The following is a 12,244-nucleotide window of genomic DNA, read 5'->3' as shown; positions in this document are numbered from 1 at the left end:
GTTTATGTCTAGAACAATAGTAAAGATATGGATTCTTTGTGGTTGTTGAGACATTTTAATATGTTAGGAGAGATGAACAAATACTATCTGCTTCTATTATTCACAGGCTAGAATGTAAGTGTTCCGTTCTCATTACTTAAAAAAAAAATGAGAAAGAAAGAAAAAAAGAAAAGAAAGAAAAATGAAAAGGAAATTGTATAAGAGAGAGGATAGGAAGAGAAGAGAAGAGGAGAGGAGGGGAGGGAGGGGAGGGGAGGGGAGGGGAGGGGAGGGAGGGGAGGGAGGGGAGAGGAGAGGAGAGTTGAGTTTAAGGACTTTCATTAAATCAAAGAAATTTCTATGAATGCAGATGCTTGGGAAGAGAGAACTAATGAACATGATGCAAACATCTTAAGCAAAATAGTCACTTTAATATTACATTTTTGGCCAAGAGTAGCTAGTTTAACATTCAAGCAAATCTTAAGAATCTTTTCCAATTAATATGAGAACTATCTACTTGAAACTATGTTTTCTGGTTCTTGGTCCAATAATGACTTAAAGTCTAAGGGATCATGATCAGGTGGTAAGGTGAGGCCAATTTGAAACTCTAACAGACTCACTGACATTTGAAAATAGTGTATAACTTTTAAAGCCATAGAAAACAATTTTAAAGAGGGTAGACTGAATTTTATAAAATACCTCATAATATCCCAAGAGTACTTTAAAAGTTTGTTGTATCTCATACTTATCTATCAAAAGATCACACTTTTACTCTCTTGGTTTTGCCAGTAGTATTTCATTCATAGTAGAAATATTTTTATTTTAGGCATAATAAAGTTTATAAGGCAGCTATTAGAAGTATCTAGAATGTAGACTGTACTGTGAACCTTTTCCCCAGGACTCTCCTCAAAGCCCCAGTGACCTCCTTATTCCTTAGGCTGTAGATGAGAGGATTCAAAGCGGGAGTGAAAATTGTATAAAAAACTGAGCTGATATTGTCTTGTTTGGGGCTGTGAAAGGAACTGGGCAGGACATACATGACAATAGCACCCCCATACCACATCCCAACCACAGTCAGATGGGAAGAGCAGGTGACAAGGGCTTTTTTCCTGCCCTCATTAGAGGGCATGTGGAGCACAGTGAACAGAATTAGTGAGTAGGAGGCCAGGATGACAGCAAGAGCAGGAAAGAGCAAGGTCACACCCATCAAATAAACCATGAGTTCATATGTGGAGGTGTCTGCACAGGCCAGCTTCAGCAATGGAGGAATCTCACAGAAGAGGTGTCTGATCTGCCTGGATTTACAGAAAGGATATTGCATGGTATACGTGCTATATCCTAGAGCACTGAGAGAGGCAAGAATCCATGAGGTGGCTATCATGAGACAGCAGACTTTCTGACTCATTAGGATTGTATAGTTCAGAGGATGGCAGATGGCTACATACCTGTCATAGGCCATAAAGGACAGAAGAAGGTCCTCTGCAGTACCAAGTGTCAGTGCCAGGAACATCTGAAGAGCACAGCCCCCAAATGAGATAGTGTTGTCTTCGAGAAGAAAATCTATTACAGCCTTAGGAGTGATGACTGATGTGAGGAGGAGGTCCATGAGAGACAGCTGCCAGAGCAGGAGGTACATGGGCACGTGGAGTCGGGCATCCATGGTGATGACCAGCAGCAGCAGTCCATTACTGGTCACGGCTAAAAAGTACAGGGATGTGATAGTGGCACAGAGCAGTTCTGGAAAACCATTGTCATCCAGAATCCCCACCAAGATGAAGCCACTTTTCAAGGTGTAATTGCAGAATTCCATTCTGTGTGATATTTAGTTGCCTAGAAAACATATGGTTGGTGAAGTTTTATTAATATGAACTCAGTTTGCCGATTTTCATGTCCAAGAGCACTTTATGCTACCCCATGTGACTCTTACAACATGGGATTTTCCAAAAAGCTTTACCTCTCATTCTCTGTCTGTCTGTCTGTCTGTCTGTCTGTCTCTTTGTCCCCATCTTAGTGTCTCTTTCTTACTTGCATCACCACAAAGATCCATCTATGTGCAGAATAAGTAGTATAAGCATTAGGATGTCACCTCACAAAATACTACCCATAATACTAAACCTAGATTGTTTTTCCAGAAAGTTTTAGATTTTTCTTAAGATCAAAAAAAAAAATACTAACATGTGTCATTGTAGTATAATGTTTAGAAAATGGTTTTAAATATTTTAGTTATTCGCTGAATAGAAATATTTTGAATATGAAACTCTAAAGTGATTTCAAGAAGTACTACTATGAGTTTTTTTACATTTTTACTTTTAAGGATCTATGTTTTTAATTATGTATATGGAGCTAGAGAAATGATCATCTATTTGAAACTAGGCTTCTACAAATCATACAACATGACTTATGTATTAGCATTTCAGTAGTTTCCCTTGGCCTCTCTGTGGGACACTAGTAACTTAATAGCTAATGGTTTGAAAATATTAAATAAATATCTTTTTGCATTGGATGGCTTTTAACAAGCGTTCATCATTATCCAAAATCAACAATATCTACAAAGTCTAAAGATCTATGTTAAGATTTCTACAAGAGAGGAAATACCCAGGTCTAGATTATAATACAGAATCTCCATCAATTCCAGTTGATTCTTTTTCATGTTTTAGGATTAAATAATACATTTTTAGTAATTTTTATTCTTTCAATCATTTTGTACATGTCCATGATTTATTAGACTCACCATCTACCCTCCTCAGACGCTCAAAGCCTTCTATCCTTGTAAATATTTTTAAAAAATGAAAATAGAGAAAAAGTAAAAAGGAGATCAAAAAATATGATTCTGTTGCTTCTGATAACAGCATTTGCTTATAACTCTATTCCATTTATTGGCTCAATGCATCCACTAAAAGTCTTACCTCCCGTTCTAAGAAACCTAGCTGCCTGACCACCTCAGCTTCCCTTGGGCTGCTTAAAGTCTGAAGATGCTTCACTGCAGTTGAGGAGATCAGATGTAGTTTACCTTGACAGTAGTTAATTGGTTTGTTTTGTTAAGTTGCTGCGGTGTGTCAGGGGTCTGTACAATATCAGGTGTCAGGGCAGTTGTATTCCTTCCTCTCAACTGCAAGTGTGCTCTGGAGATGGAAGTGGTTGCAGCCAGGCAGCTTATATGTTTTCAGTAGTTTCCTATGATGTAAGATGATGGTTTCCCTATTATTAGGAATGAAAGGAAGTAGTAGAAACTGCTTCTCCTTTCCCTGTGGCATAAAGGGGGCCCCAAAGTGTTTTGTCGTTTTCCAGGCAGCTCTTGTGTCTGAATAATCAGTTTTCTTTACCACTGCTTCCAAATATAGAAAGAGATAAAAGATGCATGGGATAACTAGAAATTAGAACAGCTGCCCAACCCCCATGCTGACTCACTTGAGTGTCCCTGGGGCCAGTAGTAAGCCAGGACCTTATCTAGGAACAGGCTACTTTGTCTTCTGATTTCATGACTTCTCTCCCTTTCTTTGTGCATAGCTTCAGAAGAACTTATTTCCCAACTTAAAAAGTCTAGCTTGGAAATGCTGCTCTAAGAAATAGCAAATTAGGGAATCCTCTTGGGCTTTTCTTGGCTTGCTTTTTCTGATGTCTTCTGTCACTTAATGGTATTTATACATCTCTGAAATTTAATATCCAACACCCTTAGGCTCCAAAGTGCTGAGATTATAGGAATTTGCTACCTGGTTTTCCCAGAGTTTTGTTTAAACTTAGAAGAAACATTCAAAATCCATTTTGAATTTTTAAACCATTCATTAATTTTTTTCAGTTTTGACATTTTTCATTCTCTCCCCACAACTCCAAGTCCTTTATTCTTCACTACCTACCAAATTTCACAACTCATTTTCTTGCTCTTTCCAAACCATTTCAGCAAAACAAAACAATAGCAAACCAAAAAAAAACAAAATCAAAACAAACAAAGAGCAAGACAGAAAGTACATTACCTTGAACATGGAAAAATCTGATTGCCAACTAGAAGCTTCACTCTTACTGACTAATGTCATGGTACTTGAAAGTGCTGTGCATTGGCGGGGGAAAGTGATCATCAATGACAGCATATCACCAGCTATAAAACCTGTGACATACATATCGGGTGGTAAAAATGTTATGATGGAAATCAAGTGTCTTTTTAAAAACTGGATAAGAGGTGCCTTCTATGCGATGGAAGCCATACCTGACACTGCTAAGGTGTTCAAGATCCTTAGACCGATGGGTCCTACAAGAAAATCTACTACTGTTACTTAGCTGCCCCCTTTTGTATTTTTAACTAAACAGACCTGCAAAGATTTCTCTAATGTGGCCAGATTCTGACCCAAGGAAGAGAACGAGTACCCTAACCTTTGTGCAGAGTTGCTTCCTTTATTTCTGTTCCTCTTTAGTTAGGCTTTTTTTTTTTAAAAAAAAATCTATAGGCTATTATGGTTGAAGTATAGAAATATTCGATCTGCCTTTCCTTGACTCTGTTATCCAGTACAACTTTTCTGTGTGATTATGTCTTATTGCTACAGCTATCTACCATCAGTGATGGTTGACAAAAAGACAGCTCAACTTTTCAAATATTAAGTAAGAAATTAAATGAAATCCACACAAATTTAGGTTGTAGAAGGTTAATATTTACTAAAATAGCTCATTGCTTCTGTTTGCATGTTATCCATAATATAAATATATTTAGATAACAATAGTCTATCAATGGTAGTAAGAAGAGAAGACAGAGACATGTGTCAAAGTGTTTAGGAAATAAAATATATACCCAAACCATCTGTGCACAAATGAACTCTCATCAATGAATGAACCAAACTGAAACATAAAGAATTGACCTCCAAAGACTCCTAAAAATGCTTTCAGGAGAATAAAAGTGATTCCTAGATGATATAATATACAAGGAACCATGGTGAACTCAGAATCATATGCAGTAACTAATTGGGCAGAATTAATTCTAAAAATTCAAAATTATTGATATTTCAAATATATAAAATTCACAAAAATGTTAACACCAGAGATGGGTTTCATTAATATTCTTTATTTTCAATTTTTTAAATTTTTATTTATTTACTTTACATCTTGCTCACTGCCCCTCTTTCCAGTCACCACCTCCCACAATTCTTCTCCTCATTACTTTTCCCCTTCTCCTCTGTGAGTGTGGAGGACTCCCTAGGTATCCCCCTACCTTAGCATATCAAGCCTATGTGAGACTAGGCACATTCTCTGCTATTGAGGCCAGACTAAACAGCCCAGTTCGAAGAACATATCCCACAGACAGGCAACAGCTTTTGACATAGACCCCACTCTAGTTGTTCAGGATCCACACAAAGACCAAGCTGCACATCTGCTACTTATGTGTGTTGGGGGACTTTAGGTCCAGCCAATGTATGCTTTTTGTTGATGGTTCAGACTCTGAGAGCCCCAAGATCCAGGTTAGTTGACCTGGTTTTCCCGTGGAATTCCTATCTCCTTTGGGGCCTGCAATCCTTCCCCCAATTCTTCCACAAGAGTTCTCAATTTTCATCCACTGTTCAACTGTGGGTCTCTGCATCTGTCTGAGACAGCTGCTCCATGATGGCTCTCAGAGGACAGCCATGCTAGATTCCTGTCTGCAAGCATAACAGAGTATCATTAATAGTGTCAGTAATTGATACTTGCCCATGGGATGGGTCTCAGGTTGGGCCAGTTATTGGTTGGCCATTCCCTTAGTCTCTGTTTATTCTCTGTTTCTGCATTTCTTGAAGACAGGTTAATTTTTAGGGTTTAAAGATTTGTGTGTGTGTTGTTCCACTGAAGTTTCTGCCTAGCTACAGGAGTTGGCCTCTTCAGGATTCATATCCCCAATGCTGTGAGTCACAGTTATGGCCATCCCCATTGATTTAGGGGAGCTCTCCTTTCCAGTTCTCTGGCATGTCCTCAAGATGCCCCCATCACCCCAACACTGCCAGTTGTAGATTTCCAGCCATCTCTCCTGTCTCTCCCAACACCTGATTCTGAACTGCCCCCCATTTCCCTCCCCATTGCCTCTCTTAACTAGTTCCCTCCCTCTGTAGGGTTGTGGGTCCTGGGCATGGCTGCTCAGCAAGGCAGGACTTGGGAAGTTTGACTGTGTTTACCCCACCCTGTTGCTGGGAGGGTGTTGGCTGTAGCGAAGCGGCAGGACAGCACTCTTGGAGCGAGAAGAAGCAGTCTGTGGTGCTGGACAGCCGGAACTGGTTCTGGGGGTCCCTGGGGCTTGGGCTTGATGTCAGTTATGGCTGGGAATGCAGAGAGGTCTTCTACAGGAGATTAGACAATGGATCTGTAGGCAAAGGCCTTCTCCATGGCTCCCCACTGTGAATCCAATTAAAAAGAAAGTAATCCATGGTTTTAAGGCATGTACTGTCATGATGAAAAGTAGATGTGTAAAACCATACCTCATTTCTCAGGGTAGGCCTAAGGTTAAACACCTTTTGCATGGAGGAATGTCTGGGAAGGAAAGCTTATTGGCTAAGCCCTCCGGGCCTCTAAGTATCTCATTAGAATGGCAATCTCTGTCTTGATCCTATGTGACTACAAGTCACACCCTTTTCTTCATCTATATGTGGATGGGGCTTGGGATGTTGCCCTTACGTGACTGATGGCCACAAATCTATGAGGGGCTGTAGCTAGTGACAGGGGCCTGTGGCCCAGGAGCAGGCAAAGCTCCTATCATCCTGTCAGCATCTTCAGGGCTTCTAGCCTTAGCTCAAATGAGACCAGGCAAACTTTCATGGCCCCACATCCCTCCATCTGCCTCCTATGACTATTTTATTCCCCCTTCTAGGTGACATTCCAGCATCCTAACTTTGAACTTCCTTCTTGTTTACCTTCTTTCGGTCTCTGTAGTGTAGGATGTGTGTCTTGTATTTTTTGGCTAATATCCACTTATAAGTGAGTACATACCATGCATGTCCTTTTGGGTTTGTGTTACCGCACTCTGGATGATACTCCCAAGTTCCATCAATTTGCCTGCAAAATTTATGATGTCTTTGTTTTCAGATAGCTGGATAGTATTCCATTGTGTAGTGTAGGCTTGTATTTTTTTAAAACCCACTTTTAATAAGGGTTCTCAAATGCTTTGACTCCCCTTCCATAGGTAGGGGAGAAAAAGTGGTAAATAAGTCAAGGGGATGTGGACCTGTTGAGAAGTAGTTCTTTTGGTCGATTCCAATCTCTGTTTGTCAGGGTACCAGCAGTCCAATTCCATGTCAGAATAACAAATACGAACCAGCAGCAGTGGTACAATCCAGCAGAAACTGTAAGGCTTCTGCCAAATTGGCAGGAGACATCGGGAGTGACAAGGACCAGCTGGGTCTCCAGGAGAAGTTCTCTGCTGTGCCTCTCTCAAAGAAGCAAAGATCAGCAAAGACAAAAACATGAAACTAATGAAGCACTGCAACCTTAGCTATGCAAGCATGCCTTCTCTGTCCATTGAGTCCAATTTATACCCTTTCCAAACAACACATGTCCTCTCATGGGTCATGCTTTAGGAAAACACCACTTGAGTCTGTCATAGCAAAACACCACAAGAACTTGCATCACATGATCCTACCTGAAACTTCCACTTCAGTGTAGATGTATCTCATTTTCTTCATCCATTCTTCAGTGCAGAAACAGCTTGAGTTATTTCCAGTTTCTGGCTATTGCCAATAAACCTGCTATGAACATAGTTGAGCAAGTGTTCCTATGGGATGATAGAGAATCTTTTGGGTATATGCTCAGGAGTGGGTTTTGAGGTAGTTCCCAGTTTCTGGGAATAGGAAACTATTCCCAGTTTTCTGAGAATCTGCCAAATTGATTTCCAAAGTGGTTGTACAAGTTTGCACTCACACCAGCAATGGAGGAGTATTCCACTTGCTCCACATCCTTGCCAGCATGTGCTATCACTTGAGTTTTTTTTTTTTTTTTATTTTAGTCATTCTGTTTGGTGTAAGATGGAATCTTCAAGTTGTTTAGATTTGCATTTCCCTGATGACTAATAATTTGAACATTTCTTTAAGTGTTTCTTGGACATTCAAAATTTGTCTGTTGAGAATTCTCTGTTTAGCTCTGTACCTATTTTTTAAATTGCGTTTTTGTTTGGGTTGTTGGTGTTAAACTTCTTGAATTCTTTATATATTTTGAATATTATTCTTCTGTCAGATGTAGGGTTGGTGAAGATTGTTTCCTAATCTGTAGGCTTCTGATTTGTCCTATTGACACTGTTCTTCACCTTACAGAAGCTTTTCAGTTTCATGACATTGTACTTATCAGTTGTTGATCTAAGAGCCAGAGCCACTGGTGCTCTGTTCAGGAAGGTGTCTTGTACATACAACTTCAAAGTTATTCCCCACGTTCCATTCTATTAGGATTAGTTTATCCAGTTTTATGTTGAAGTCTTTGGTCCTCTTGGACTTGAGTTTTATGTAGGGTGATAGGTGTCGATCTATCTGCATATTCTATATGCAGATATCCAATTAAACCACCACCATTTGTTGACGATGCTGTCTTTTTTTCTGCTGTATGATTTTGCCTTCCTTGTCAAATATATGTGTCTGGGTATATTTCAGGGTCTTCAATTCTATTCCACAATGAGTAGCCTATTTGTTTCTGTACCACCCATGCTGTTTTTATTACTAATTCTCTGTAGTATAGCTTATGGTCAGAGATGGTGATACTTCCAGAAGTTCTTTTATTGTTCAAGATTGTTTTTGTTATCTTGGTTTTTGTTACTGTTTTGTTTTATTTTTGATTTTCCATATGAAGTTGGTGGTGGTGGTGGTAGTGTGTGTGTGTGTGTGTTTCTCTGTGTGTGCTTCCCTTGTTTTCTGGTATACAGTTATTTATTTCTTGTGTTTTCTTGGATGTAGTTGTCTTCATTGGGCTGGAGTTTTCATTCTAGTTTTTTTCTGTAGAGTTGGATTTGTGGATAAATATTGTTTGTATTTGAATTTGTCCTGAAATACTTTGTTTTCTCCACCTATGTTGACTGATATTTTTGTTTGTGATTCTTGTATGTGTTATTCCTGTTTTCTTCCCTAGGTTTTCCAACTCCAGGATTCCCTCAGTTTGTCTTTTCTTCATTGCTTCTATTTCTGTTTTCAGGTCTTGAACAGTTTTATTTATTCCTTCACCTCTTTAATTGAATGCTCCTATATTTTTACAGGATTTCTTTGTATTTTCTTAAAAGACCTCTACCTGTTTTATTGTGTTTTCCTGTATTTCTTTGAGGGATCTAGTATTTTACATCTCTCCCTTTTATAAGATTGGATTTAAGGTCATTTTCTTGTGATTTGGTTTTGTTAGGATACCCAGGGCTTGCTGTAGATGGGCAGCTGTGCTCTAAAGGTGTCATATTGCACTGGTTCTTTTTTATTTTTATTTTATTTTTTTATTTTTCCCAATGTGCTTTTATACCATTTTAATTACATGCAAATATTAAGGTTAGTTCTAGGTTGAGGAACTAGCAATATAGTAGATGGAAATAGTCAAGGAAAAAGAAGAACAATGAACACAAATAGTCAAAGAACAAGCAAGGCAATAAACAAAGTCCTGTGATCACTCCCATGATCACTGTTTCTAAGGGCTTATACAGATGACCAAAATATATGAGCCTACTTCCCTGTCCTAGTCCAATGTCATTTTTATGCCTGAAACTACTTCTTTGTTCTAGCCTAAGATTTATATTCCTGCCTGAAATTACTGTTTTGTTCTAGCCTAAGATTTAGATTCCTACCTGAAGACCATTTCCTTGTCCTTGGCCAATGTCAGATTCTTGCCAAGCAGCTCCCAAAGCTTTCCGAATCTCCCTCTTTTTTATTTCATAAATAAGACTGAACCTGTTTTAAGTCATTCTGATAAGAATGCCTTCTTTATCTATCATGGAATATGCATTATCAAAAGAAATGAACTTCTGTTTTATGTTGGTAAGGCTCTGTGCAGAATCTTACCCATCCTTGACTTGTCAACCTGTTAAATTGATAACTCTGTCTGAGGGTCTGTTTTTAGTTTCAAGCCATGTTCTTTGGCTGCCAACACGTTGATGTTGTTAACAACAAGCTTTAACATGATACGCAGGAATAAAAGTATTCCCAGAACAAAAAGGGCTAACATGATCAAGCTATATATGCCATTCTTGAAGCTTGACCAAAATAGAAATATTGACCTCAGGCCATGGGTAATTTTATCAGCAGTATCTGCAGCATCAATGTTCAGCTGAACAGCATTCTTGAAATTCATAAGCTCACTATGCAAAGTTAAAATATCTAGAGAGGTGTTAGAATTATGCCAAATACCCTGCAAGTGTCTTTAAACTTTTTCCCAATTATAATGACTATTATTGTAAATTTTAGAAATAATGCAAATCCATTGGTATTTGGCATGACACTTGAGATGGCTCCTTATTCTTAAACTCTGAACCTCCTTCCAATAATTTGAATAGGAGCGTCAATCCTTTGTTCCAAACACCTATCTAAATCCTCTGGTATACTCAGCACGTTAGTAACTTTTTTTTTTTTTTTTTTTTGCTAAATGATTGACAAAAGGAGCTGTCTTAACTTCTTGTGTCAAAGCAATTGCAGAAGCAGTGGTGTTAGCAATTAATGTAATTAAAGCTGTTATACCAGCAATAATCAAGCCCACTACCCTCTTGTTTCTGCTTAAACTTCTTCCAGTACTTGCAAGCCTTTTTCAGAATACCAATGTGTTGTGGATAGCCCCAGCCTTGTATTTTGATACTAATTCTCCTCTCCTGTGAAGGGCTACAGAGGAGATGTGAGTCATTACACAGGTGAATTCTAGTGAACCTTCTGCCCATCTTAATTTGTAAGATAAAGGCTGGAGCCAGTGATTGAGCAGAGGAAGGGGAGGCATAGAAATAAAGGTTGGTGGAAGAGAGCAGAGGGGAGGACTGGAGGAAGACAATGGAGTAGGAAGACAATGAAGAGGACGACTGGGAAGCAGAAAGTAGAAGGAAAGACACAGGGTCTGGAAAATCCTCAAGTTATAAGGGTCTCATAGCTGGGGAACAGAGTGGTGTAGTGGTGAATCTGCCCAATCTAGGCTTACAGAATATATTCATAATTACTGAGTTGTGTTTTTATTGACTGTTCGTATTTGGGTTGGAGATTTAAATATCTCCCACTACACCAAGGTCCTGTAATACTCAAAGCAATAAAACAAAAGCTGGTTGATAGACCACCAGGTTTCAACACACTAACACAATTAGAAAGTGTACAATCAATACAACTTACATTAAATACTGTAGAAGAAATAAAAGTAATTTTAACATGACAATTAAAAGAGCCTTAAAACATGCACTAACACTTGTTTGAAATCCAGATCCTGTCCCAACTTTATCTCTTGCTAACATAATATTATAGAGAATTGCAGCTAACTTACAAACACATCTCTGATAATATCCAGAACAAGCCTTCCAAATGAAGACTGTTATTTCCAATGTTAGATTGGTTTCTAGACCAGTCTATGATTGAGTCCACATAACTGGTCTCATTTAAGAAAAAATATAAGAGTCATTATAACTTCTCTTTTTGATTCTCTGTCCCACAAGGTCTAAAACCTTGAGGCAAGGCAGCTTGTCCCATCTGGGAAATAGGAAAGCAAAGGTGGGTCAGGAACATATGTCCAATATAGCTTCCCAGTCACCGTTTTTAGGGCACCCAGCAAGCTCACAAGTCAGCATCATTCTTTGTCCCAGCATCAGCATGTCTCACCAATCACTCTGGCGGCCACCATGCTCCTTCAGCATCCTGCAGAAAAACCACAAACATCCCTCTTCCCCGTATTAATTACCTGATCAGGATCATGCCAGATGCCAGTTAAGTTGGTCCTTTCTTTTCACCTAGGCATAAGTATGCCTAGTTGTAGGGTGCCATAGACACTCAGCAGAAAGTACCCTGGCATCCAAATATCTTAAAAGTTTAAAATAAAAAGAACAGGATTTAAATAAATTTGTGGTGTACAGGGATATACGTCCCACTTTATTTTATGAAGATATTGTTTTAAAGTTCCATGGGCCCCTTCCACAATACCTTGTCCTTGAGGATTATAAGGAATCTGAGTAATATGGGTAATATTAAATTGTTGACAAAAAGTCTCAAATGCTTTACTGTGATAGCCAGCTCCATTATCTGTTTTTTTTATATATAAATTAGACATTTTATTTATCTACATTTCAGATGTTATCACCTTTCCCCATACCCCCCCCAGAAAGCCCTTATCCTATCCCCCCACATCC

General features: G+C 38.8%; 1 protein-coding gene across 2 annotated transcripts; it reads right to left on the bottom strand.

Annotated features, from left to right (window-relative positions):
• Positions 1-276: 276 nt before the first annotated feature.
• Positions 277-3,270, bottom strand: LOC117698818 (olfactory receptor 2AG1-like). 2 transcript variants are annotated; one of them, XM_034490430.2, is made up of 2 exons: positions 2,990-3,270; positions 277-1,809 (listed from the first exon to the last, which is right to left on the bottom strand). In XM_034490430.2, the coding sequence occupies exon 2, from the start codon at positions 1,787-1,789 to the stop codon at positions 842-844; it is 948 nt and encodes a 315-aa protein (XP_034346321.1). In that variant the 5' UTR covers positions 1,790-1,809; positions 2,990-3,270; the 3' UTR covers positions 277-841. The 2 variants fall into 2 exon arrangements, with proteins under 2 accessions (XP_034346321.1, XP_076796187.1); XM_076940072.1 differs by lacking the exon at positions 2,990-3,270 and adding an exon at positions 2,886-2,984.
• Between the last annotated feature and the right edge of the window lie 8,974 nt (positions 3,271-12,244).

The sequence above is a fragment of the Arvicanthis niloticus genome, chromosome 1 (assembly GCF_011762505.2).
Source record: "Arvicanthis niloticus isolate mArvNil1 chromosome 1, mArvNil1.pat.X, whole genome shotgun sequence".
In the NCBI taxonomy this organism is placed as follows: Eukaryota; Metazoa; Chordata; class Mammalia; order Rodentia; family Muridae; genus Arvicanthis; species Arvicanthis niloticus.
This window is presented reverse-complemented; position numbering and strand designations above follow the sequence as displayed.